Source organism: Mobula birostris, chromosome 27 (assembly GCF_030028105.1).
Source record: "Mobula birostris isolate sMobBir1 chromosome 27, sMobBir1.hap1, whole genome shotgun sequence".
NCBI lineage: Eukaryota > Metazoa > Chordata > Chondrichthyes > Myliobatiformes > Myliobatidae > Mobula > Mobula birostris.
In genome coordinates, this window is record NC_092396.1 from 45801034 (window position 1) to 45828156 (window position 27123).

The 27123-nt window shown below is 43.6% G+C and overlaps 1 protein-coding gene across 8 annotated transcripts in view; it reads right to left on the bottom strand.

The window, feature by feature from the left end:
- Positions 1-27123, bottom strand: part of LOC140188781 (ephrin type-B receptor 2) — a 490120-nt gene that overhangs the window by 166077 nt on the left and 296920 nt on the right. For all 8 annotated transcript variants that reach the window (XR_011883390.1, XR_011883388.1, XR_011883389.1 and 5 more), the window contains 2 exons: positions 23727-24411; positions 1225-1380 (listed from right to left, as the gene is read on the bottom strand). Coding sequence is in view for 5 of the 8 variants with exons in the window: in XM_072245411.1 (XP_072101512.1) it covers positions 1225-1380; positions 23727-24411 (841 nt within the window). In the remaining 3 variants the exon portion in view is untranslated. The remainder of the gene's footprint in view (positions 1-1224; positions 1381-23726; positions 24412-27123) is intronic.

Below are 27123 nucleotides of genomic sequence, written 5' to 3' on the forward strand. Positions count from 1 at the left end.
TTCAAATCTCTTACTAGCTCTTCTTTCAGTTAGTCCTGACGAAGGGTCTCGGCCCGAAACGTTGACTGTACCTCTTCCTAGAGATGCTGCCTGGCCTGCTGCGTTCACCAGCAACTTTTATGTGTGTTGCTTGAATTTCCAGCATCTGCCGAATTCCTCGTGTTCTGGTAGGTAGGTTCATTGGTCACTGTAAATTGTCCTATGCTTAGGCGAGGATTAAATTGGGCAATTGCTTGGCAACGTGGCTTGAAGGGCCAATTCCACGTTGTATGTCAATAAATAAGATAAATAAATAATCACTGGCTCTTTTGATCTTGAATAACAAATGAACAATAACTATGGTTGCATCACTCCACCCAGAGGATTCTCTCTCATATCCCTCTCTATTGTCCCTCCTTTACACCACGTTGGCCCTTTTAATCTCTATTCCTCATTCCTTCCCTATCCACTGTAGTTACTCTCCTTTCCCTCTCCATTCCTATCCTATTCCTGAGTTATGATATCACAGACTGTAATAACAACGTGTTTTCATAAATACTGTTAAACTCAAAGAGGAACCAATTTTGGTAAAAATAAATCTCTTTCCATGTACCCTCCTCTCAGTAATCAGACAACAACGTCCCATAGGAACATAGGCTGTTAGTTTCATCACAGGATATCACTTCTGTTGATTTGGAAATCACTTCCATTCATACTTGACAGTTTCCCACATTGCAATATTGTGGGGGTATGGTTACCCTATTAAGTGATTCAGTGTACATTCCAACTTCCGGGAAAAATTGACCTATGAATGTCTATAAAGATAGAAGCTGTTTGTTATCTCTGCATGGCCTGTAGATCACTACTTTCATTAATCTGGTAACTACAGCTGGGCTTTATTGGTGGCCACAGGTATCTTTGACTGCTGATGCCAGAGGTATTTGGATACTAACCACATTTGTCTATAGAGTGAGCTTGGGTAGGTTTGCCTGAACAGTTAATTAAAAGTCTTGTTTTAATACAGCTCGTGGGCTGTGTGTTAATCAAAGCTAGTCTCTGTGTGTCTCTGAGTTCAGTCCAAATCTTCCAGACTGACAGGACTGTATCAGCTCTACCCCAGTATTACGCCCCCCCCCCACCCCCCCCACCATATCTGAAACTGTTTGTCTACAATGTTTGTTTCTCTTGAGTTTACCTGGGTCTACTCCTCGTTTACACAATAGGAGATTGTTACAGTGAACTTACTGGTACAGGGCATATCGTGTGGATCGGAGTCTGAACGATAGTACCCATTCCGGCAGATGCAATTTGTGGCCCCTTCACTGGTGGTCCGGCTGTTGATTGGACAGTTCAGACAGAGATTGTCTCCTTGCAGAGGCTTAAATGATCCCAATGGACAGGCTGAAAAACAGGGGAAAATGTTAGAAAGGAACAGGAAGTGTGGGAAGTGGGATTAAAGGGAAAGACAAAGCAGAGGAAATAAATTGGAATGGAGGAACAGTGGAGGGAAGAAAGAATGAGGAATAGCAATGAAAATGCAAAGGTAGGAGAATGGAGGGAGAGTGGAGAAACAAGAGAGAATGGAGGGAAAGAGGAAAGGGAAAGGAAGAGAGAGATAAAGGAAGGCTAAAAGTGGATGGACAAAGGGAGTACTGTGGGGGGAAGGGGGAGGAAGATGAAAAGGAGTGAGGGCAAAGGGGGAGGAGGGAAGGACTAAAACAGAAAAGGAGAAAAGTAGAAAGTGGGTAATAAAGGGGAAAGGAGGTACGGAGACATATTATAGGCTCAGCCAGCGTCATCATGGGCACAGGATAGTAAACATGATTCCAATTCTTTATCTTCTAGACCATCTGTATGCCATTCCATTAAATGTTTGAAACCTCCACATTCTGGTGCCTGTCCCTGAAGTACAACCCACTGACATGCCACTACTTGGCTGCTTACAAACTCTGGAAGATTGGGCCCAGCAAAACTGGACATTCCAGGGTGCTTTGTCAAGTCAGTTTAGAGAGGATATTAAAATTGAATTGCTGCAAAGATTTATGACGTATTTTAACATCTGACTTCCTGTATCCAGATGTTTTATATTAAGGAACAAAACAAAAAAAGTCACGATTATAAGGATCAGGCACTGTTGATGTCTGAATAAATTCTCTCAGGTTGTCAGATTCACATGTTCCCAAGCAGTCCCAGGTGCTGTGATCATTACTCACATATTCCGATATAACAGCGAGCGGATAAATTCTCACTGATGGGAATACCCTGACTTTGCACAGTACCCTTGTATGTGCACCTTCAAATTAATCCATGCTCCCTGCATCTTGATTATTTTGATTTAAATGCTAATCCCACAATTTTTGTCCATTGTAACCCTCTCCATTACCCAAACTTCAATAAATTGAGGGATAGTCTGATTTGCTCACAAAGAAGCCGAAATCTGTTCATTCCAACACAATCTTGAGACCCTAAATCAAAGTTAAGATAACCCTCCACAACAGTGGAGATTGTGTCTCTTACTTCAATTCGTCCTGATCTATTGTCATTCCCCAAAAATGTGAACTCTGCTAATGTATGAATACGAATCACAAGCATTCACCAGAAATCTCTTTCATGTTTTACTGACACTAGAAGAGGGCTACATAGAGGCTAACACTGTCTCTCAGGGATCAGGATCTTCTATTGGAAGTGCCCCTACCAGCATCACTGGGCTCCCCCAGTCTCATTTCCCTCCATAGATGCTGCCTGACCTGCTGAGTTCCTCCAGCATTTTGTGTGTGTGTGTGTTTTTTCGACACTTGCAGCACGGTTACTGGCCCTTTCAGCCCAGCTAGTCTGCACCACGCAATTACACCCATGTGACTAATTACCCTATTAAGCCATACATTTTTCAAATGCGCAAAGAAACCAGAGCACCCAGAGGAAACCCACGCAGCCATGGGGAGAACGTACAAACTCCTTACGGGCAGTGGCGGGAAGTAGTGCTGCTCAGGAGTTCCAGCTTCTCTTGTGTCTATAAAGCCCAATCTGCCAGTTTGGGTGTTGATCCGATGTACAATTGTGCAGCTTCAGCTCCAAAGCCAACCTCTTAAGAGACACAAGTAACTACTGGAGAGTGCTGCTTACGTACAGTGACGGGAGAGGGAATCTAACCTTCCCCAATCTCTTTGACCTCCTGCTATCAGGCGAAAGACCCAGAACTGTCAGGCTGGGTAACATCATCTTGCCCCAAGCTGCCCAAGTGCTCTGCTCCCCTCCACAACTCCCAATCTGCAGCACACTCTCCCCCTGCACTGGCCACTTTCATCTTTTATTGCTGCTGTTTCACATATTTATACAACTTAGTTTATTATAATATTGCCAGTGACATAAAACTGAAAATGCACCTCACACTTTCTGTAAGCCCGTCTATCTTCACATCATGCTATTTACCAATAGTTCTCAATATTTCCAACAAATTCCCCTTTTCTTTTTCTGTCTAGACCGCTCAGTATTTTAAGCATCACTATCTTATCTCCTCTCCACATTCTCTGCTTGAAAGAGAACAATGAGAGTTTCCCCATCTGATTAAAGCACAGGTGGAGAGAATTAATTGCCACAGATTGTTGTAGAAACATAGAAACATAGAAAATAGGTGCAGGAGAAGGCCATTCGGCCCTTCAAGCCTGCACCGCCATTCAGTATGATCATGGCTGATCATCCAACTCAGAACCCTGCACCAGCCTTCCCTCCATACCCCCTGATCCCTTTAGCCACAAGGGCCATATCTAACTCCTTCTTAAATATAGCCAATGAACTGGCCTCAACTGTTTCCTGTGGCAGAGAATTCCACAGATTCACCACTCTCTGTGTGAAGAAGTTTTTCCTAATCTCAGTCCTAAAAGGCTTCCCCTTTATCCTCAAACTGTGACCCCTCATTCTGGACTTCCCCAACATCGGGAACAATCTTCCTGCATCTAGCCTGTCCAATCCCTTTAGGATTTTATACGTTTCAATCAGATCCCCCCTCAATTTTCTAAATTCCAATGAGTATAAGCCTAGTTCATCCAGTCTTTCATCATATGAAAGTCCTGCCATCCCAGGAATCAATCCGGTGAACCTTCCTTGTACTCCCTCTATGGCACGGATGTCTTTCCTCAGATTAGGGGACCAAAACTGCACACAATACTCCAGGTGTGGTCTCACCAAGGCCTTGTACAACTGCAGTAGTACCTCCCTGCTCCTGTACTCGAATCCTCTTGCTATAAATGCCAGCATACCATTCGCCTTTTTCACCGCCTGCTGTACCTGCATGCCCACTTTCAATGACTGGTGTACAATGACATTCAGGTCTCGTTGCACCTCCTCTTTTCCTAATTGGCCACCATTCAGATAATAATCTGTTTTCCTGTTTTTGCCACCAAAGTGGATAACTTCACATTTATCCACATTAAATTGCATCTGCCATGAATTTGCCCACTCACCTAACCTATCCAAGTCACCCTGCATCCTCTTAGCATCCTCCTCACAGCTAACACTGCTGCCCAGCTTCGTGTCATCCGCAAACTTGGAGATGCTGCATTTAATTCCCTCATCCAAGTCATTAATATATATTGTAAACAACTGGGGTCCCAGCACTGAGTCTTGCAGTACCCCACTAGTCACTGCCTGCCATTCTGAAAAGGTCCTGTTTATTCCCACTCTTTGCTTCCTGTCTGCCAACCAATTCTCTATCCACATCAATACCTTACCCCCAATACCGTGTGCTTTAAGTTTGCACACTAATCTGCTGTGTGGGACCTTGTCAAAAGCCTTTTGAAAATCCAAGTATACCACATCCACTGGTTCTCCCCTATCCACTCTACTAGTTACATCCTCAAAAAATTCTATGAGATTCGTCAGACATGATTTTCCTTTCACAAATCCATGCTGACTTTGTCCGTTGATTTCACCGCTTTCCAAATGTGCTGTTATCACATCTTTGATAACTGACTCTAGCAGTTTCCCCACCTCTGATGTTAGGCTAACCAGTCTATAATTCCCTCGTTTCTCTCTCCCTCCTTTTTTAAAAAGTGGGGTTACATTAGCCACCCTCCAATCCTCAGGAACTAGTCCAGAATCTAAAGAGTTTTGAAAAATTATCACTAATGCATCCACTATTTCTTGGGCTACTTCCTTAAGCACTCTGGGATGCAGACCATCTGGCCCTGGGGACTTATCTGCCTTTAATCCCTTCAATTTACCTAACACCACTTCTCTACTAACATGTATTTCCCTCAGTTCCTCCATCTCACTGGACCCTCTGTTCCCTACTATTTCTGGAAGATTATTTATGTCCTCCTTAGTGAAGACAGAACCAAAGTAATTATTCAATTGGTCTGCCATGTCCTTGCTCCCCATAATCAGTTCACTTGTTTCTGTCTGTAGGGGACCTACATTTGTCTTAACCAATTTTTTCTTTTCACATATCTGTAAAAGCTTTTACAGTCAGTTTTTACGTTCCCTGCCAGTTTTCTCTCATAATCTTTTTTCCCCTTCCGAATTAAGCTCTTTGTCCTCCTCTGCTGAACTCTGAATTTGTCCCAGTCCTCAGGTGAGCCACTTTTTCTGGCTAATTTGTATGCTTCTTCTTTGGAATTGATACTATCCCTAATTTCCCTTGTCAGCCACGGGTGCACTACCTTCCTTGATTTATTCTTTTGCCAAACTGGGATGAACAATTGTTGCAGTTCATCCATGCGATCTTTAAATGCTTGCCATTGCATATCCACCGTCAACCCTTTAAGTGTCATTTGCCAGTCTATCTTAGCTAATTCACGTCTCATACCTTCAAAGTTACCCTTCTTTAAGTTCAGAACCTTTGTTTCTGAATTAAGTATGTCACTCTCCATCTTAATGAAGAATTCCACCATATTATGGTCACTCTTACCCAAGGGGCCTCTCACGAGAAGATTGCTAATTAACCCTTCCTCATTGCTCAATACCCAGTCTAGAATAGCCTGCTCTCTAGTTGGTTCCTCGACATGTTGGTTCAAAAAACCATCCCCCATACATTCCAAGAAACCCCCTTCCTCAGCACCCTTACCAATGGAGGCCAAGTCATTAGATAGGCTTAATAGTGGGGGTTGATAGGTTCCTGATTAGTAAGGGTGTCAAAGGCTTTGGGAGAAGACAGGAGAATGACACTGAGAAGGATAATAAATCAGCTGTGATGGAATGGCATTGTAGGCTTGATGGGCCAACATGCCTAATTCTGCTCTTTTGCCTTATTTCTGGACATTAAGTTAGTCAAGGGACACGGGGATAGTGCTGGAGAAGGCACTGAGGCAGATAATCAGCTACAATCTTGATGAATGGCAGAGCATACTAAAAGAACTGGACAGCTTACTCTCCTATTCCTTTAATCTTTGTGTCCAGATTTTCTAAACAGCGGCATTCCCTCATCTCTGAACCATTCAGTGGTATCATTTTACTCACTTCCTGTCTCTACTCTGCTTAGTGAGTCCAGAGGCAGACCATCAGCAAGTAAAAGCGAGGCAAGCTTTTAGAGGGGTGGCTATGTTTGAGTTGCAGGTGAAGAGTGTGAGGATAAATGCTGAGGTTTTGGTTCAGAAGGCTTCAGTGAGAGGAGGATAAGCAGGTATGTGTTGGTAAGGTTTCCCTCAGAGTTATTACTGGAGTATTTGGGATGGCAGTCAGGACAGTGGCATACTCCTCCTGCAGGATGTCCGAGGTGACCTCACCTGAAGGAAGTGTGTTCAGCTGCAACTCTTGACTGACCATGTGAAGGAACTGAAGCTGCTGTTGGACATACTTGGGATTATCTAAGAAAGTGAGAGCGTCACAGATAAGAACTTTAGTGAGGTGGTCACGTCTAAGATATAGGTATCAGGTAGTTACATAGGTCTCCACCAGGAGAGGCAGAGGGGGCAGACAGACTGAAGGATTCCCCTGTGGCTGTTCCCCTCAATAATAAGTATATCCCTTCGGGTGCTGCTGAAGGGGATGAACTATGTTGGGGCAGCAGCAGAGTCATGTCAGTAGCACTGATACTGGCTCTCAGGCTCAGTGGGAAAGGGTGAAGTCAGGAAGAGCAATCACGATATAAGACGATAACTAGGGACAGGCAGGGTATTCGGTGGCTGTGAAAGAGATATTAGGATGATGTATTGCCTCTCTGGTGCCAGCATTGAGGATGGCTCAGAGAGGCTACAGGACATTTTCAAGCAGGAGGCGAGCAGCCAGAGGTTGTGGTGCACATTGGTACCATCAACATGGATAAAAGGGGAGCAGGTCCTTGTTTGGTGATTAGAGGGAATTAGAAAAGGATGAAAGTAGAATCACAAAGATTTTCATCTCCCGATTACTCCCAGTGGACAAGAACAGAAAGGTAGAATAGTTGAATGCATGTCTGAGGAATTGGTGCAGGGTGCAAGATCTAAATTAAAGGATCATTGGAACCTCTTCTAGGATAGATGTGACCTGTATCAGGTGACATCTTTACGGGCTTGTTTCATTAAGAAGTAAGGACAAGGGTGGCAAGGTAAGAGATTTTTGGATTATGAAAGGTGGTGAAATTAATCAAGAAGATAAAGGAAGCATATGTAATATGTAATATTTAGAAAGCCAATAGCAAACAAGGCATTTTATAGTTATAGAACATAGAACATAGAATTATACAGCACAGTACAGGTCCTTCGGCCCACAATGTTGTGCCGACCCTCAAACCCTGCCTCCCATATTACCCCCAACTTTAAATTCCTCCATATACCTGTCCACTAGTCTCTTAAATTTCACTGGTGTATCTGCCTCCACCATTGACTCAGGCAGTGCATTCCACGCACCAACCACTCTCTGAGTGAAAAACCTTCCTCTAATATCCCCCTTGAACTTCCCACCCCTTACCTTAAAGCCATGTCCTCTTGTATTGAGCAGTGGTGCCCTGGGAAAGAGGCGCTGGCTATCCACTCTATCTATTCCTCTTAATATCTTGTACACCTCTATCATGTCACCTCTCATCCTCCTTCTCTCCAAAGAGTAAAGCCCCAGCCCCCTTAATCTCTGATCATAATGCATACTTTCTAAACCAGGCGGCATCCTGGCAAATCTCCTCTGTACCCTTTCCAATGCTTCCACATCCTTTCTATAGCGAGGCGACCAGAACTGGACACAATACTCCAAGTGTGGCCTAACCAGAGTTTTAGAGAGCTGCATCATTACATCGCGACTCTTAAACTCTGTCCCTCGACTTATGAAAGCTAACACCCCATAAGCTTTCTTAATTACCCTATCCACCTGTGAGGCAACTTACAGGGATCTGTGGACACGTACCCTGAGATCCCTCTGCTCATCCACACTACCAAGTATCCTGCCATTTACTTTGTACTCTGCCTTGCAGTTTGTCCTTCCAAAGTGTACCACCTCACACTTCTCCGGGTTGAACTCCATCTGCCACTTCTCAGCCCACTTCTGCATCCTATCAATGTGTCTCTGCAATCATCGACAATCCTCTACACTATCTACAACACCACCAACCTTTGTGTCGTCTGCAAACTTGCCAACCCACCCTTCTGCCCCCATATCCAGGTCGTCAATAAAAATGACGAAAAGTAGACGTCCCAGAACAGATCCTTGTGGGACACCACTAGTCACAACCCTCCAATCTGAATGTACTCCCTCCACCACGACCCTCTGCATTCTGCAGGCAAGCCAATTCTGAATCCACCTGGCCAAACTTCCTTGGATCCCATGCCTTCTGACTTACTGAATAAGCCTACCATGTGGAACCTTGTCAAATGCCTTAGTAAAATCCACGTAGATCACATCCACTGCACTACCCTCATCTATATGCCTCATGCCTGGTCACCTCCTCAAAGAACTCTATCAGGCTTGTTAGACACGATCTGCCCTTCACAAAGCCATGCTGACTGTCCCTGATCAGACCATGATTCTCTAAATGCCCATAGATCCTATCTCTAAGAATCTTTTCCAACAGCTTTCCCACCACAGACATAAGGCTCACTGGTCTATAATTACCTGGACTATCCCTACTACCTTTTTTGAACAAGGGGACAACATTCGCCTCCCTCCAATCCTCTGGTACCATTCCCGTGGACAACGAGGACATTAAGATCCTAGTCAGAGGCTCAGCAATCTCTTCCCTCTTAAATTCCATTTAAGATCTCGCTCACCTCTTTTGGGTCCATGCATAGATGGTCTTCAAGATGACCAATTTTGTCCCTTGCTATCTTTTTGCTTGTAATATATCTGTAGAAGCCGCTGGGATTCTCCTTCAGCTTGTCTGCTAGAGCAACCTCATGCATTCTTTTAGTCCTCCTTATTTCTCTCTTAAGTATTTTCTTCCATTGCTTATACTCCTCAGGTACCACATTTGTTCTTTTCTGCCTATACCTGCTATGCTTCTCCTTCTTTTTCTTAACCAGAGCCTCAGTATTCCTTGAAATCCTAGGTTCCCTAAACCTGTTAGCCTTGCAAACTCTATACTGTCAAAATATCACTTTTGAAGGCATCTCACTCACCAAGCATGCCTTTGCCAGAAAACATCCCATCTCATTCCATACATGCAATAGGAGATCCAGTATCGCATGTAATCTAGTTGGGACATCTATACGTATATTGATTCAGGAAACTTTTCTGAACACATTTGACAAACACTTTTCCTTCCAGCAGTTTTACAGCATGAGAGTTCCAGTCACTATCTTATTTTTCTTGCAACTGTCTGCTATCTCTCTGCGATTTGCTTTGCTAAACTCTGCTCACCTGGTCATCCTTTTCTTATTCCTCAGTTCCACCCATACAGCCTCCAGTCTGTTCTGTAACATTTTCCCTGACTAGGAATGCCATCCTTCCCCTTTTAGTCCATTCCATTCGATCATGTCTGAAATATCAAAATCCTGGAATATTGAGGTGCCAGTCCTCCTGCTCCTGAAACCAAGTGTGAGAAGATGTTTCTCAGGTTCGCCTATTGAGTACGTAAGGCAGCTAATCATGGCGGTCTGCTGTTTTGAGCAGTGGCAAGTCAGTGATCGGGATTGATTGGCAAGAGCAAATTAAAATTAGTTAGGGGCAAGTGGAGCGGCCATCACTGGAGTGGACAGTGTTAGAGTTGGGATTTTGAGGCTTCAGTCAGAGAAAACAAAAAGCTCTAGGTAGATTTTTTTTCCCCACAGTTTATTTCTGTATAGGCTGATCCAAGCTCCGAGCTCGTCTGCCTCACCCATAATACTTATTGCATTGCTCTCTGGTTTCCATCTCCCTGAAACTATAGTTTAAACTTCCTAGAGCAGCACCAGAAAACTTTCCCACAAGAATATTAGCCCCTCTGCTGTTCAGGTGCAACCATCCCCTCAGTACAGGTTCTACCTTCCCTGGAAGAGTCCAATGTTCCAAAAATCTGAAGCCTTTTGAGTTCCAATATTTTCCCCTCTTCTCCTTCTGAATCACAAATTCAGAAAATTCTGAATTTCTTGCTTAGCCAGATCCTGATAACACATGGAGTGAATTAGCCTGGCTGCTGTCTGCTGTGTCCACGTAGTAGATAGTCCACTCAGAGTGTCTAGCTGAAGACAGTTGGATTCTTGAATTCTTTTACAGTTTCTTTGAGGAACGAGAAGCAGAATAAAGGGTGTAAAGGTAGTAAGGATTTCAGTGCTTTCAAAGGGATGGGTGGGAGGGGAGGAGGGGTGGCATTACTGGTCAGGGATACTATTACAGCTACAGAAAGGGTGGGTAGTGTAGCAGGATCCTCTTCTGAGTCAGTATGGGTGGAAGTCAGGAACAGGAAGGGAGCAGTTGGGGGTATTCTATAGGCCCCCTGGTAGCAGCAGAGATACAGAGGAGCAGATTAGGAGGCAGAGTTTGGAAAGGTGCAAAAATAACAGGGTTGTTATCATGGGTGACTTTAACTTCCCTAATATTGAATGGCACCTGATTAGTTCCAAGGGTTTAGATGGGGCAGAGTTTGTTAAGTGTGTCCAGGACAGATTCCTGTCACAGTATGTGGACAGGCCGACTAGGGGGAATGCCATACTAGATCTAGTACTAGGTAATGAACCGGGTCAGGTCACAGATCTCTCAGTGGGTGATCATCTGGGGGACAGTGACCACCGCTCCCTGGCCTTTAGCATTATTATGGAAAAGGACAGACTCAGAGAGGACAGGAAAATTTTTAATTGGGGAAAGGCAAATTATGAGGCTATAAGGCCAGAACCTGCAAGTGTAAATTGGGTTGATGTTTTTGCAGGGAAATGTACTATCGACATGTGGTCAATGTTTAGAGATCTCTTGCAGGATGTTAGGAATAAATTTGTCCCAGTAAGGAAGATAAAGGATGGTAGAGTGAAGGAACCATGGGTGACAAGTGAAGTGGAGAATCTAGTGAGGTGGAAGAAGGCAGCATACATGAAGTTTAGGAAGCAAGGATCCGATTGGTCTATTGAGGAATATAGGGTATAGGGTAGCAAGAAAGGAGCTTAAGAAGGGGCTGAGAAGAGCAAGAAGGGGGCATGAGAAGGCCTTGGTGAGTCGGGTAAAGGAAAACCCCAAGGCATTCTTCAATTATGTGAAGAACAAAAAGATGACAGGAGTGAAGGTAGGACCGATCAGAGATAAAGGTGGGAGGATGTGCCTGGAGGCTGTGGAAATGAGCGAGGCCCTCAATGAATACTTCTCTTCGGTATTCACCAATGAGAGGGAACTTGATGATGGTGAGGACAATATGAGTGAGGTTGATGTTCTGGAGCATGTTGATATTAAGGGAGAGGAGGTGTTGGAGTTGTTAAAATACATTAGGACAGATAAGTCCCCGGGGCCTGGCGGAATATTCCCCAGGCTGCTCCACGAGGCGAGAGAAGAGATTGCTGAGCCTCTGGCTAGGATCTTTATGTCCTCGTTGTCCATGGGAATGGTACTGGAGGATTGGAGGGAGCAAATGTTGTCCCCTTGTTCAAAAAAGGTAGTAGGGATAGTCCAGGTAATTATAGACCAGTGAGCCTTACGTCTGTGGTGGGAAAGCTGATGGAAAAGATTCTTAGAGATAGGATCTATAGGCATTGAGAGAATCATGGTCTGATCAGGGACAGTCAGCGTGGCTTTGTGAAGGGCTGATCATGTCTAACAAGCCTGCTAGAGTTCTTTGAGGAGGTGAACAGGCATCAGGCATATAGATGAGGGTAGTGTAGTGGATGTGATCTACATGGATTTTAGTAAGGCATTTGACAAGGTTCCACAGGGTAGGCTTATTCAGAAAGTCAGAAGGCATGGGATCCAGGGAAGTTTGGCCAGGTGGATTCAGAATTGGCTTGCCTGCAGAAAGCAGAGGGTCATGGTGGAGGGAGTACTTTCAGATTGGAGGGTTGTGACTAGTGATGTCCCACAAGGATTGGTTCTGGGACCTCTACTTTTCGTAATTTTTATTAATGACCTGGATGTTGGGGTAGAAGGGTGGGTTGGCAAGTTTGCAGATGACACAAAGGTTGGTGGTGTTGTAGATAGTGTAGAGGATTGTCGAAGATTGCAGAGAGACATTGATAGGATGCAGAAGTTTGGGCTGAGAAGTTGCAGATGGAGTTCAACTTGGAGAAGTGTGAGGTGGTACACTTTGGAAGGACAAACTCCAAGGCAGAGTAGAAAGTAAATGGCAGGATACTTAGTAGTGTGGATGAGCAGAGGGATCTGGGGTACATGTCCACAGATCCCTGAAAGTTGCCTCACAGTTAGGTAGGGTAGTTAAGAAAGCTTATAGGGTGTTAGCTTTCATAAGTCGAGGGATAGAGTTTGAGAGATGCGAGGTAATGATGCAGCTCTATAAAACTCTGGTTAGGCCACACTTGGAGTACTGTGTCCAGTCCTGGTCGCCTCACTATAGGAAGGATATGGGAGCATTGGAAAGGGTACAGAGGAGATTTACCAGGATGTTGCCTGGTTTAGAGAGTATGCATTATGATCAGAGATTAAGGGAGCTAAGGCTTTACACTTTGGAGAGAAGGAGGATGAGAGGAGACATGATAGAGGTATACAAGATATTAAGAGGAATAGATAGAGTGGACAGCCAACACCTCTTCCCCAGGGCACCACTGCTCAGAACACAAGGATATGGCTTTAAGGTAAGGGGTGGGAAGTTCAAGGGGGATATTAGAGGAAGATTTTTCACTCAGAGAGTGGTTGATGCGTAGAATGCATTGCCTGAGTCAGTGGTGGAGGCATTTAAGAGACTATAGACAGGTATATTGAGGAACTTAAGGTGGGGGGTTATTTGGGAGGCAGGGTTTAAGGGTCGGCACAACATTGTGGGCCAAAGGGCCTCTATGGAGCTGTATTATTGTATGTTCTATGTTCAACTCCGGACCACTGGGTCAAAACCTTTCTCTGCAACTGGATGCTTCACTTCCTGACGAACAGATCACAATCAGTAAGGTTAGGCAACTGCACCTCTGCAATGATTATCCTAAACACCAGTGCCCTACAAGGCTACATTCTCAGCCTTCTACTCCCTGACACTCATGACTGGCTAGCCAGATTCTGCTCTAACTCCACCCACAAGTTTGTAGATGATACTAGCATAGTGGACTGCATCTGAAGTAATGATGAATCAGACTATAGGAAGGAGATAGAGAGCCTAGTGTATCCTGTCATGATAACATTCCCCTCAGTGTCAGCAAAACAAAAGAGCTAGTCATTGACTTCAGGGGAGAGGTGATGCACACATTCCTGTTTATATCAATGGTGCTGAAGTTGAGAAGGTTCAGAAGTCAGTATCACCAATATCCTGTAGTCCAACTAGATAGACACCACCATCAGTACATATACTATTTGGGAGACTGAAGAAATATTGCATGTCCCCTTTGGCTCTCAGCAATTTTATCAATGCATCCAGTCGAATCCAGACACACCATGTTTTGGTATGGCAACTGCTCTGCCCATCATCACAAGAAATTGCGGAGAGTTGAAAACACAGCTCAGAACATCGTGGAAATGAGCCTCCGCCTATGGACTCTGTCTATAATTCTTACTGCCTCAAGTAAACCAGCCAACATAATCAAAGACATCACCCACCCCAAACATTCTCTCTTCTCCACCCCCCACCCCATTGTACAAGTCCAAAAACATATTCCACCAGGCCCAAGGACTGCTTCCATCCCACTCTCTAAGGTAGTAACATGATAAGGCAGTCTATTGACCTCACCATCTACCTCATTATGGCCTTGCACCTAATTGTCTGGCTGAACTGCTTTTCGCTGTAACTTTAACACCTTATTCTGTACTCTGTTGTTTTACCTTGTACTATTTCAATGCATTGTGTAATGAATTGATCTGTAAGGACGATATGCGAGCTATATTTTTCACTGTACCTTGGTACATGTCACAATGACGAACCAATTTACCAATTTACAAACTCATAATTTTCCCACATTAAACTCCATTTGCTAAGCTTTCCCCCCACTCATTCAATTTATCAATATCCTTGTGGGAATGAGCTGTACACCTATTTTTGTGTCATTGGCAGACTTGGATACCCTGCACTCTTCATTCATCCAGGTCATTGATATAAATAGTGAATGGCTGAGATCTAGTCATATCTTTCTAACACAAAAAAGATCTGTTTATTCCCTCCTTATCTTTGATATAATAATCAATATTCATTCCTTGTTAAGATACAGTACATCTCCCAATACTTACTTTCCAAAAAAGGTTTGATTACATTAAGCTTTTCTAAATGACCAGCTATCCCTTTCTGGAAATTTGACTCCAGAACCTTTGCAACACCAGATATTAATATAAAAAGCATATATGTTTCCTGATTCTTGTCCTATTCCCTCCCTAAGCATGGTAGCAGTACAGAATACAAGAGCTGGCATGTCACAAAACACTCGAAAGACTGCACTTGAAGCATTTCTGATTGATGAAGAAGGATATGGTTGTCCTACAGAATACAGAATTGCCAGCATGTTGACTGGATTGGAGAACATTGGTTAGGTGGAGACATTGGATAGGCTGGGATTGATTTCCCGGGACAAAGGTGGCCGAGGGGTGACCTGCTAGAGGTTTATAATAAGAGGCATAGATATGAAGATAGTCAAAGTGTTTATTCTCATGGTAGGGAGATCAAAACAAAAGGGCTGAGGTCACAGAGTGAGTTTTATTTTATTGCAGGAAGAGCAGTTTAATCTGAAACTCATTGCCAGGGATGTTGGAACCAGATATAATCACTATGTTTAAGAGACATTTAAGTCAATGTTGAAGTTGTGCGTGGAATACTGTCAACAGTTTGGTTACATTGTTATAGGAAAATGTGGTTAAACTAGAAAGAGAACAGAAAAGATTTATGAGAATGTTATCAAGGCTAGAAGGCCTGAGTTATAGGGAGAGCTTGGAAAAGGCTAAGCTTTATTCCTTGGATCGTAGGAGAATGATGAAAGGCCTGATAGAAATGTTCAAAATAATGAGAGGCACAAATAAGGTGGACCATGATGATTTTATCCCAAGGGAAGGGGAGATTTGAGGTGAGAGGGAAAAGATTTAAAATGACCAGAGAGGCAAAGGCTGGTGGGTATATGGAATGAATTGCCAAAGGAAGTGGTTGAGGCATGTACTGTACCATAAGGCCATAAGACATAGGGGCAGCATTAGGCCAGTCAGACATGGAATCTGCTCTGGCTGATTTATTATCCGTCTCAATCCCATTCTCATGCCATCTCCCTGTAACTTTCGATGCCATGATTAATCAATGACCTATCAACCGCTGCCTTAAATATGCCCAATGATTTGGCCTCCACGGCCAACTGTGGCGATGAATTCCACAGATTCACTGCCTCTTGGCTGAAGAAATTCCTGATCTTTGTTCTAAATGGACATCCTTCCATTCTGAAGCTGTGCCCTCTCATCCTACCTCAACCACAATAAGAAACATCCTTCCCACATCTACTCTATTTAAGCCTTTCAATCCTTGATGGGTTTCAATGAAGTCCTCCCTCATTCTTCTAAACTCCAGCAAGTACAGGCCCAGAGCTATCAAACATTCTTCACAAGTTAACTCTATCATCCCCAGAATCATTTTCATGAATGACCTCTGGACCTCCTCCAATATCATTGCATCTCTTCTAAGAGAAGGTGCCCGAAAATGCTCACAATACTCCAAGTGTGGTTTGACCAATAACTTATAAATACTCAGAATTAAAGCCTTGCTCTTATACTCTAGTCCTTTCAAAATGAAAGTTAAAATTGAATTTGCCTTCCTTAACACAGACTCTAAATGCATGTTAACCTTTTGGGAATCCTACACTGCCGAGTCCCTCTACATCTCAGATTATAAAATAGTCTATGCCTTAATTTTTTCTAATAAAGTGCATGACCATAGAGCTGTTGAGACTGACTTAAGCTAATATGGAAGGGGAATGGGAACCAGGATGAGCCAACAAGTTTACAAGTAGATTGTGGGTGTAGCATGAATGTAAGGAAGGACAAGCCAATAACTGGGTACAAATGCCGACAGAATAAAGAGTTAAATTGTACCACAGAGACAAAATTGAAAAGGGCAAAGAATGCAGGACTGAAGGTACTGTATTAAAATGCATGTAGCATTTGGAATAAGGTGGACAAACTCGTGGCACAATAACTCGGCATGGCATTGTAAGCATCACTGAGTCATAGCTGAAAGAAGGCCATAGTTGGGAGCTTAACATCAGAGGATATACTTCATATCAAAAGGACGGAGGGAAGGCACAAGCAGTGGTGTGACTCTGTTGGTAAGAGAAAGAATTACATCTTTAGGAAGAGGTGACATAGGGTCAGAGAAATGTGAATCTTTGTGGGTGGAGTTGAGAAACTGCAAGGGTGGAAAACCATTATGGGAATCATATATAGGCCTCCAAATAGTAGCCAAGATGTAGGATTGAGGTTGCAAACGGAGCTGGAAAAGGCATGTAATAAGGGTAATGAAATAATTGTAATGGGGGATTTCAATATGCAAGGGGTTTGGGCACATCAGATTGGTGTCAGATTGCAATCTTGTTGAATGCCTACAAGGTGGCTTTTTAGAGCAGCTTGTATTTGAGCCAACACAGGGAAAAGCAATCTTAGATTGGGTGTTGTATAATAATCCAGATCTTATTAGGGAGCTTAACATAAAGGAACTTATGAGGCAGTGATCATAGTATAACCATATAGCAATTACAGCACGGAAACAGACCATCTTGGCCCTTCTAGTCCGTGCCGAATGCTTACTCTCACCTAGTCCCAACTACCTGTACTCAGCCCATAACCCTCCATTCCTTTCCTGTCCATATACCTAAAATCGAACCTGCCTCTATCACTTCTACTGGAAGCTCGTTCCACATAGCTACCACTCTCTGAGTAAAGTAGTTCCCCCTCGTGTCACCCCTAAACTTTTGCCCCTTCACTCTCAACACAATATGTTTGAATTCATACTGCAATTTGAGAGGGAGAAGCATAAGTCACATGTATCAGTATTGCAATGGAATAAAGGAAATTACAGAGGCATGAGAGAGGAGGTTGCCCAGGTGGATTGGAAGATACTGGCAGGGATGTTGGCAGAGTAGAGATGGCTGAAGTTTCTGGGAATAGTTCACAAGGTGCAGGATAAGTATGTCCCACTGAGAAATAAGTTCTCAAATGGCACTGGGGGGCAACTGTGGTTGTCAAGGGAAGTTAAAGACTGCATAAAAGCCAAGGAAAGGGCTTATAAGGTAGCAAAAGTGAGTGGCAAGCTGGATGATTTGGAAGCTGTTAAATTCCAACAAAAGGCAACTAATAAAGCTATACAAAGGGAAAAGATGAAATATGAAGACAGATTAGCCAATAAAGCAGGATACATAAAGTTTTTTAGTTATATAAAGAGCAAAAGGGAGGTGAGAGTTGATATTGGACCATTGGAAAATGATGCTTGTGAGGTAGTAATGGGGGATAAAGAAATGGCAGATGAACTTAATGGGTATTTTGCATCTATCTTCACTGTGGAAGACACTAGTAGTGTGCCAGAGGTCCGTGAGTGTCAGGGAGTAGATGGCATTGCTATTACAAAGGAAAACAGTCTTAAAGTGGATAAGTTACCTGGAGCAGATGGACTACATCCCAGAGTACTGAGAGAGGTTGCTGAAGAGATAATAAATGCATTGGTCATGATCTTTCAAGAATCACTTGATTCTGGCATGCTCCCAGAGGACTGGAAAATTCCAAATGTCACTCCACTCTTTAAGAAGGGAGGAAGGCAATTAGCCTAACCTCAGTTGTTGGGTTAGTGTTGGAGTCTGTTATTAAGAATGAGGTTTCGAGGTACTTGGAGACTAATAATAAAATAAGTCAAAGTCAGCATGGTTTCTGTAAAGGTAAATCTTGCCTGACAAATCTGTTACAAGTTCCTCAAAGAAGTAACAAGCAGGGTAGACAAAGGAGAGGCAGTAGTTGTAATTTACTTGGATTTTCAGAAAGCATTTGATAAGGTAGCTACTTAACAAGATATAGCATTACAGGAAAGACACTGGCATGGATATTGAAATGGCCAACAAGCAAGAGGCAGCGAGTGGGAATAAAGGGGCCTTTTCTGGTTGACTGCCAGTGACTAGCGATGTTCCTCAGGGGTCAGTATTGGAACTGATACTTTTCACGTTGTTTGACTATGATTTAGACAATGGAATTGATGGCTTTATGGCAAAGTTCATGGATGATAGGAAGATAGGTGGAGGGGTAGGTAGTGCTGAGGAAGCAATGCGATTGCAACAGGACTTAGAAAAATCGGAAGAATGGGCAAAAAAGTGGCAGATGGAATACAGTGTTGGGAAATGTATTATAATGCATTTTGGTGAAAGGAACAATAGTGCAGACTATCATCTAAACGGGGAGAAGGGTCAAACATCAGAGGTGCAGAGGGACTTAGGTTAATTTACAGTTGAATCTGTAGTAAAGAAGGTAAGTGCAATGTTGACATTTATTTCAAGGGGCATAGAATATAAAAGCAAGGAGATATTGCCAAACCTTTATAAGACATTGGTCAGGCAGCACTTGGAGTACTGTCAACAACTTTGGGCTCCATATCTCAGAAAGGATGAGTTATCATTGAAGAGAGCCCAGAGGAGGTTTACGAGGAGGATTCCGAGAATGAAGGGGTTAATATATGATGTGCGCTTGGCAGCTTTGGGCCTGTACTCACTGGAATTTAGAAGAATGTGGGTTGGGGGGGGGGGGGCGGGATCTCATTAAAACCTACCGAATGTTCAAAGGACTAGAGAGGGTGGATATGGAGAGGGTGTTTCTTATGGTGGGGGTATCCAGAACTAGAGGGCACAGAGAGTAGTAAATCTGTGGAATGGACTGCCAAAGACTGTGGTGGAGGCCAAGTCCATGCGTATATTTAAGGCGGAAGTTGATAGTTTCCTGATCAGTCAGGGCATCAAAGGATATGGCAAGAAGGCAGGTGTATGGGGTTGACTGGGGTCCAGGATCAGCCATGATGGAGTGGCAGAGCAGACTCAATAGGCTGAATGGCTCCTATATCTTATGGTCTTATGGTCATACACTTCCCTACACTGTATTCCATCTGCCATTTCTTTGACCATTCTCCCAATCTGTCCGAATTCTTCAACAGGCTCCCTGCCTCCTGTGTTTCCTTAACACTACCTGTCCCTTTCACCTATCTTCATAACATCTGCAAACTTGGCCACAAAGTCATCAATTCCATCATCCAAATCATAAACATATAATGTGAAAAGAAACAGTCCCAAGAATAACTCCTGTGGAACACCAATAGGCACTGGTAGCCAAACAGAATGAACTCCCGTTACTTTGACTCTTTGCTTCCTGCCAGTTAGCCAATCTTCTACCCATGCTGGTAATACCATGGGCTCTTATCTTGTTTAGCAACTTCGGGTGTGGCACCTTGTCAAAGGCATCTGGTCCAGGTGACTATCTAACTTCAGACTTTTTAGCTTCTCAAGCACCTTCACCTTAGTAATAGCAACTAATTCTACTTGTGCCCACTGAATCTCTCAAATTTCTGGCATACTGCTGGTCTCTTCCACGGTGAAGACTGATGCAAAATACTTATTAGGTTCATTCTCTCTTTTCCTTCTCCTTTAATGCTGTCTTTGACTTCCTTTGTCAGCCATGGATGCCTCATCTTCCCTTCAGAATAGTTCTTCATCTTTGGCATGTATCTATCCTGTGTCTTCTGAATTGCCCCCAGATAGTGACACCTTCCAATCAACTTTGGCCAGCTCCTCTGTCATATAACCATATAACCATATAACAATTACAGCACGGAAACAGGCCATCTCGACCCTTCTAGTCCGTGCCAAACTCTTACTCTCACCTCATCCCACCGACCTGCACTCTGTCATGCCTCTGTAATTCTCTTTACTCCAGTGTAATACTGATACATCTGACTTTATCTTCTCCCATTCAAACTGCAGAATGAATTCTATTATATTATAATCACTGCCTCATAATGGTTTCTTTACCATCAGCTCCTTAATTAAATCTGGTTAATTAACAACATCCAATTCAGAACTGCCTTTCCCCAAGTGGGCTCAACCACAAGCTGCTCTAAAAAGCTATCCACATTCTACAAACTCCCTCTCTTGGGATCCTGCACCAATCTGGCAATGCGTATCCATGAACGTTCAGCTCCCAACTATAATCTTCTTTCAGCCATGATTCCGTGATGCCCACAACATCGTATCTGCCAATCTCTAGCTGCACTACAAGATCATCCACCTTATTTCGTATACTGACTGCATTCAAATATAATACCTTCAGTCTTGTATTCATCACCCTTTTTGACTTTGCCTCCTTGTTTACTTCATTCCACTGACTGCAGTTTTGCCCTATCATCTGCTTGCCCTTCCTTACAGTCTCACTACACACTGCATCTTCTTGTATACCAACTACCCCATCTTCAGCCCTATCACTCCAGTTCCCATCACCCTGTCAAATTAGTTTATACCCTCTCCAATAGCTCTGGCAAACTTGCCCACAAGGATATTCTTCCTGTTTGGGTTCAGGTGCAACCTGTACTCTGTACAGGCCAAACCTTCCCCAAAAGTGATCCCAATGAGTTAGAAAACTCAACCACTGGCCCTTGCACCAATTCATTCATATGCCAAAGCATCCTATGTGTACCCTCACTGGAACATACACAGGCAGCAATCCAGAGATTACTACCTTGGATGTCCTGCTTTTCAGCTTTCTACCAAACTCACGAGATTCCCTCTTCAAGACCACTTCCCTTTTCCTACCAATGTCATTGGTACCAATATGTACCATGACTTCTGGCTGCTCACCCTTCCCCTGTAAAATGCTATGGACCTGATCTGACACATCTCTGTCCCTGGCACCTCAGAGGGAAGATACAATCTGGACTTCTTTTTCATTTCCTGTCTACTCCTCTAACTATGAGATCCCCTGTTACTACTTCACTCTTCTTCTATCCTCTTCCCCAGAGACCTGGTCACTGCAGCTTATCCTCGGTAGATTATTTCCTCCCAATCGTATCCAAAGTGGTATACTTATTATTAAGGGGATTGGCCATAGGGGTATTATGCACTAGCTGCCTATTCGCTTTCCCTCTCCTACAGTCACCTACCTGCCTCCTACCTATCGCCTCCTCATTTTCCTGTATGAGTTGAAGGTCATCGAGCTGCAGGTCCAATTCCTTAAGACAGTCTCTAAGAAGCTGCAGCTCGATGCACTTTGTGTAGCTGTAGTTATCAAGGAGACAGGAGCTCTCCTAGAACTTGTACTTACAGACAAAGAAAGTGAAAAAAAACTTAACAGAATCTTAATTAGAATCTCTGCCTGTGCCTGACCACGCCTGTTCTTGCCAAACCCTCCCACTTTAACACTGGCCCACTCCAACAATAACAGCTCCACTGTCACCTCCTTCTCAAATACAAATTGCTCCCATCTTGCAACAATATCTCTCTCTCATTCACTACTTCAAATTGTGACAGTAATATCATTTAAGTGATACAATAGTATCATTTAAGAAGCACTTGGATGGAAATATTAAGGGGTGGGGCCTGGAGAGGCATAGTCTGAATGCAGGAAATTGGAACTAGCTTGGTTTGCACTGTGAACATGTAGGTTTCCACAAATAAATATGTTTAACAAAACCCAGAACACATTTGATTGAACTCCAAAACCGACACAAAAAAAGTACACTAAACAACCTTTTCCGTAATAAAGTCATCATGTCAGACCAACCTCTTAAATCAAAACCCCAACTCAATGGCAGCGATTGTAAATTATCTACATTTCTCCCAATTACATTACCATACACAGGCATCTCCAGCATTCAGCAAAACTGGCATTGTGAGCCTGTCTGTAGCTCGGACTAGCCACCTGACTTGGGTCCTATGTTCCATGGGTGGAGGAACAGCAGGTGCCTCTGGGTCATTCAGAAGTGAGTTGTCACGCTCATGGTATATTGTGAGGCCTGGGATATGGCAGCAAAATATTCCAAATCCTGGTGGGCCGGCGCAATCTACCAAAATAGTTCAGTTTACCCCTCCTATCTGTGATAAAAGTCTTTTCTCCCCATTCCAAAATGAGGAATGGGCCATCGTAAGGGGGACTAGGGGGTACTGGTGTGCACCATGGTGGATGGAAAAAACGAGGCAGAATGTAGGTCAACAGGAACCCAAGAGTGCTGTACGCCATGAGGGGAGGTTGGAATAGGTACAAAGGAATTGAATTTACTGAGGGGAGTGGAACGCTGTCAAGTTCCCAACCAGGCGGTTGTGGCATTAGGAATAAAATCTGGATGGGAAGTAGAAGGGAGATAGCAAGGGGAAGGGGTTAAGCGGTTGCTGGCGAACGATAGGTGGATGCCAGTAAGGAGAGATAACAGGCAGATGGAGAAGGAGGGCTGAGTGGGAATAGTGTCAGGAGCAGGGAGGTGACAAGTTCCAGTGGTGTTTTCCTACTTGTATGTGAACTTGTTGTGAGGAACATCTTGGGTACAACAGACTGCTCCCACTTGTCTCTTCATACCCTTCAGAGGGGAATAATAAACCAACTCCATACCATTATCCGCAGCATCACTGTCACTCTCCACCACCTTCTCCCCAGTTGATGATTCCTTTGGATATGACCCTGGAATACTGAATTTCCAGTGCTGGTCACCATACTATGGTTATTGGGATGAGGAATGTTTGTTCACTTGGATTGTGGGAAGGGGAGAGATAAGAGGGCATGGAAAGTGCCATGCAAAGGGGAGTGGGGGAATGGACTCAAGGAGGGAATGAAACAGAATTCTGAAAGAGGAGAGAGGAAGATGTGTATGGTGGTGTGACCATATGGAAGGTGGTGGAGACTTCAGAGAATGGTCTGTTACAATCACACAGAAGACACACCCAGCACCATCTGATACATTTGTTATTTACCTGCAGTTCATTGCTCTGCATAGCTGGGAATCCTGAATAATTGAACTTTGAATGATGCTAATAGAGCTCAGCACCAGATTCTGCACAGTTCCATTTCCATGAATGATAACACTGACAGGTACTGTGAATCTGGGCTGTTCTGATCTGTTCTGTACTATTGTATTAAAATACTCTTTGTTATATTTGAATTTGTTTCCAAATTTTGAATTTCTATTTCCTGATGGGAAATGTAATAAATTGCAAACCTTCAAACGCAGGGAAGAATGTAAAAAAATGAAAGTAACCCCATCCCTTGCACTGGCTCAGCTCCCCACTCCCCACTGCCCAATCACAGCAAGTGAACAGACATGCTCTTACCTTGACAGGCAGTACCGTTCTCCACCGACTCATAGCCAGCCTTACACATGCAGCGGCCTATGGGGACCATCCACTCGCCGTCTCCATTGCAGTACAGTTTGATGGGCACGTCCACTTCCTCAGCATTGGGGACGCAGGTCCCCCGAGCCACTACCAGAGATGTGCTCTCTGCTCCAGACAGAGTCTGCTGGAAGATCGCTCCGTTCTGGATGACCCATGGGCACTTTCGGTAGAAGACTTTGACCGCAATCAGTGACATGCATCCCCCATAATCCTGAAATGCCAAATAAAAACCATTCTTCGACACTGGGCCAAAACTTCGGATTTCTGTGTTAATCTTCATCACTCTCCCTCCTAAATCCACCTGGGAAAAGCTTTCATCTGCTGCAATTGTGTCAACTTTCATCCACGGATTTTCCATCCATTGTGGAGTTGTCTTGGTTGCTGAATCTGTGTCAGATTCATAGTAGTAGAGATTAAAAGTCTCTTTACAAGAGCCGGGCACATTAGGAATGCTACTGCAGTCACGGACAGAAAACTTCATCTCCACGTGAATGCGTTGGGCCCCTCTACGTTTGACGTAATTGGTGCGGAGCCAGTTGTTCTGACTGGCTTCAAATACGTTGCAGACCTGGTATGTTCTGATTGTGTTCATGGTCTCATCGTATCCACTAACTTCTTCCCACTAGAACAGAAAAGGTAAAATGGTGATCCGGCAAACAACAAGAATCACAGATATTGCTGATGGTGGTGAAAATGAGGGCAATCCAAACATATATCCTAAACCAAACACAAATTAGGCAATAACCAAGTGCCTTTCTCCTGGGTTTGTTACCTGCTTTGGCAGCTCTAGAGTTGAATACTGTGAGCAGCCAGGCGTGGTCAGCACACCCACTGGAACCTCTAGGATTTCAAGTTATTTAGAGTCGTACAGCAAGGAAGCAGGCACTTTGGGCCGTCTAGTCCATGCTGACCAACAACCACCCACGTACACCAATCCCATTTCACTCTCCCCACATTCCTATTCCCCTCCCCCCCAGACTCTACCACCCACTGGGTCAATTTACAGCAGCCAATTATCCTGCCAACCTGTCTGTCTCTGGGATATGAGAGAGACCTAAAGGAAGCCCAGGCAGTCTCAGGGAAAACGTGCAAACTCCACACAGACAGTGCTGGAGATGATGATTGGGCCTGGGAACCAATATCACTGTCAACTATGCCACTGAACAGAAAGGAAACTGGGAATGACAATGAGCAAAAAAAAAAAACCAGGAATATTTCTCCTCAAACAGAAATAGAAAATGCTAGAAATTTCTATGGGTCTCCCTCTTAGACTGTCTGGTTTTCATTTGTCTAATGTACAGGAGATACGATCTGTCATGGAAACTGGTCCTTGAAAGTAATACATTAATGTACCCCTGGATGCATCTTCTGGAAGATGTGAACAAACCTGAGCACCTGCAACAACCCCACAGTGCCACAGACATAATGTGTTCTGTGTACTAGAGGCCAGGATCACACTGGGGCCAGGGGCAGCAGCGCTAGTGAATGCACTTGCTTCCCATCCCACTCTCACTCTGATCACTGTTTCAGTTACATTTTACCCAGTTCTGGCAGAGGCCAACTTAAGGCGCATTCACTATACTGCCACTCAGCACTTCAGACTGAGTATCGAATTCAGCAATTACAGATAAACTGCCTTTACAATTTGTGTCAGAGCGGATCAGTTCTGATGCCGGGTTATCAGCCTGTTTCATTAACTCACAATATCTTTCTCCCTAGGTGCTGCCCTACCTGCAGGGCATATCCAGCATTGTCTTTAATAAAATCAGAACACCGGAGGAACTCAGGTGGTCAAGTAGTGTCTTTAGAGGTTAAAGCAAGTAGTTGATGTTTCAGATCAAAACCCTGCATTAGGATGACCAGAATTTGTATGCGGGTGGGAGAAAGGCAGGTAGTTGATCCCTGTACTCTCTCAGTTCTGTTGCAGGGTTTCAACTCAAAACATTCACTTTTTCTTTTGCCTCCACAAATGCTGCTTGATCTGTTTTTGTTCCAGGTTCCAGCATCTGTATATCCAGCATTTATCCAGCATTTAGCATCTCCTCCAGCACTGCTCACTTCTCTTCTGTCCTCATGCTTCACTCTCTATCTGCAGCTCTTCAGTACAAATCAGCAGTCTAGACAAATTTGCAACAGCCACAGTAGCATCTATGTCACCTGATCACAGCCACTCCTCCTGTTCTCATCATGTGTCCCCCTCTAACACCCTTATTTTCTTATTGTTCCACTTGTGATGAAAGATTTGAAGGATTAATTGTTCTTCTATTGCAGACACTACTTAACCTGCAGAATTTTCCCAGTACTTTCTGAAGTTTCAGATTTTCAGGATCAGCAGTTTTCTTGGTTTTTAGATTTTTTTTCTCTAAATCTGTCTGCCTGCATCCAGGCTTCCTATCCTGAATGTATTGTTGAAAACTGTAAGCACCTTAAAGAAAGTTCAGAATGAAAAATGCAGACTACTCACTAATTCAACTCAATTCTTCAGACAAATAAAACAAAGGAAATCATGGAAACACAAGCATTCTTAAATATCCAAAGCCAAGCTACAGACAGGAATATAAATGTTGAATGAATCATAGAAGCAGATTAATCTCAGGCAGTTGGATGTGGAAGCTATTCCTGGGATGGGGCAGCATGACATTCCTGGAGATTATGTGAGCAAATATAGATAAAAACTGAGTGTGAAGGAATAGTCAAAGAAAATCATTTCAATGATGACAGACAACATTGGAAAGCAATCAGACAGTGAGGACTTCATGGGTTGAATTAAGAAATAGAAAAGGATTTGGGACTCTGGCACAGCCCCCTGCCACAACTGTGAAGTGATATAATGCAAAAAAATGCAGGGATCAGACAAAGCCAAGTGACAGTAGTATGGAGGGACATTTACATTTCAAGTAGATTAGTGAGCACACTGAAATGACTGCATTTTTTGAAGTGCATTCAAGCTTTTTTTTGCAGCGAACTGCTACATCATTATACTCTTTAATAATAGATACATATTAACTGGATTTAGTTAACACTCTAATGACCACAACATGGTGAAGCTCAGCACAGCTTTCCAAAGGGAGATCTATAAAGTTTTGAGATTTCATCGTCTGACTTCAATACAATGCAACAGAAAATGTGTAAACTTGCAAAAGGGCAAAACAACAGGAGATCAGAGTAGCGTCCAAGCAAATTCCCAGGACACGGAAATAGTTTAGGGGATTTGTTGAAGTGAAGGAAGAAATGTCAAAAATAGGAATACAGTCTCGACAGTGAATTTTTTACACTAACAGTACATGGAAGAAGATGTTAACCAGTTAGGAAACTGTTATTTCCTTTGGTACAC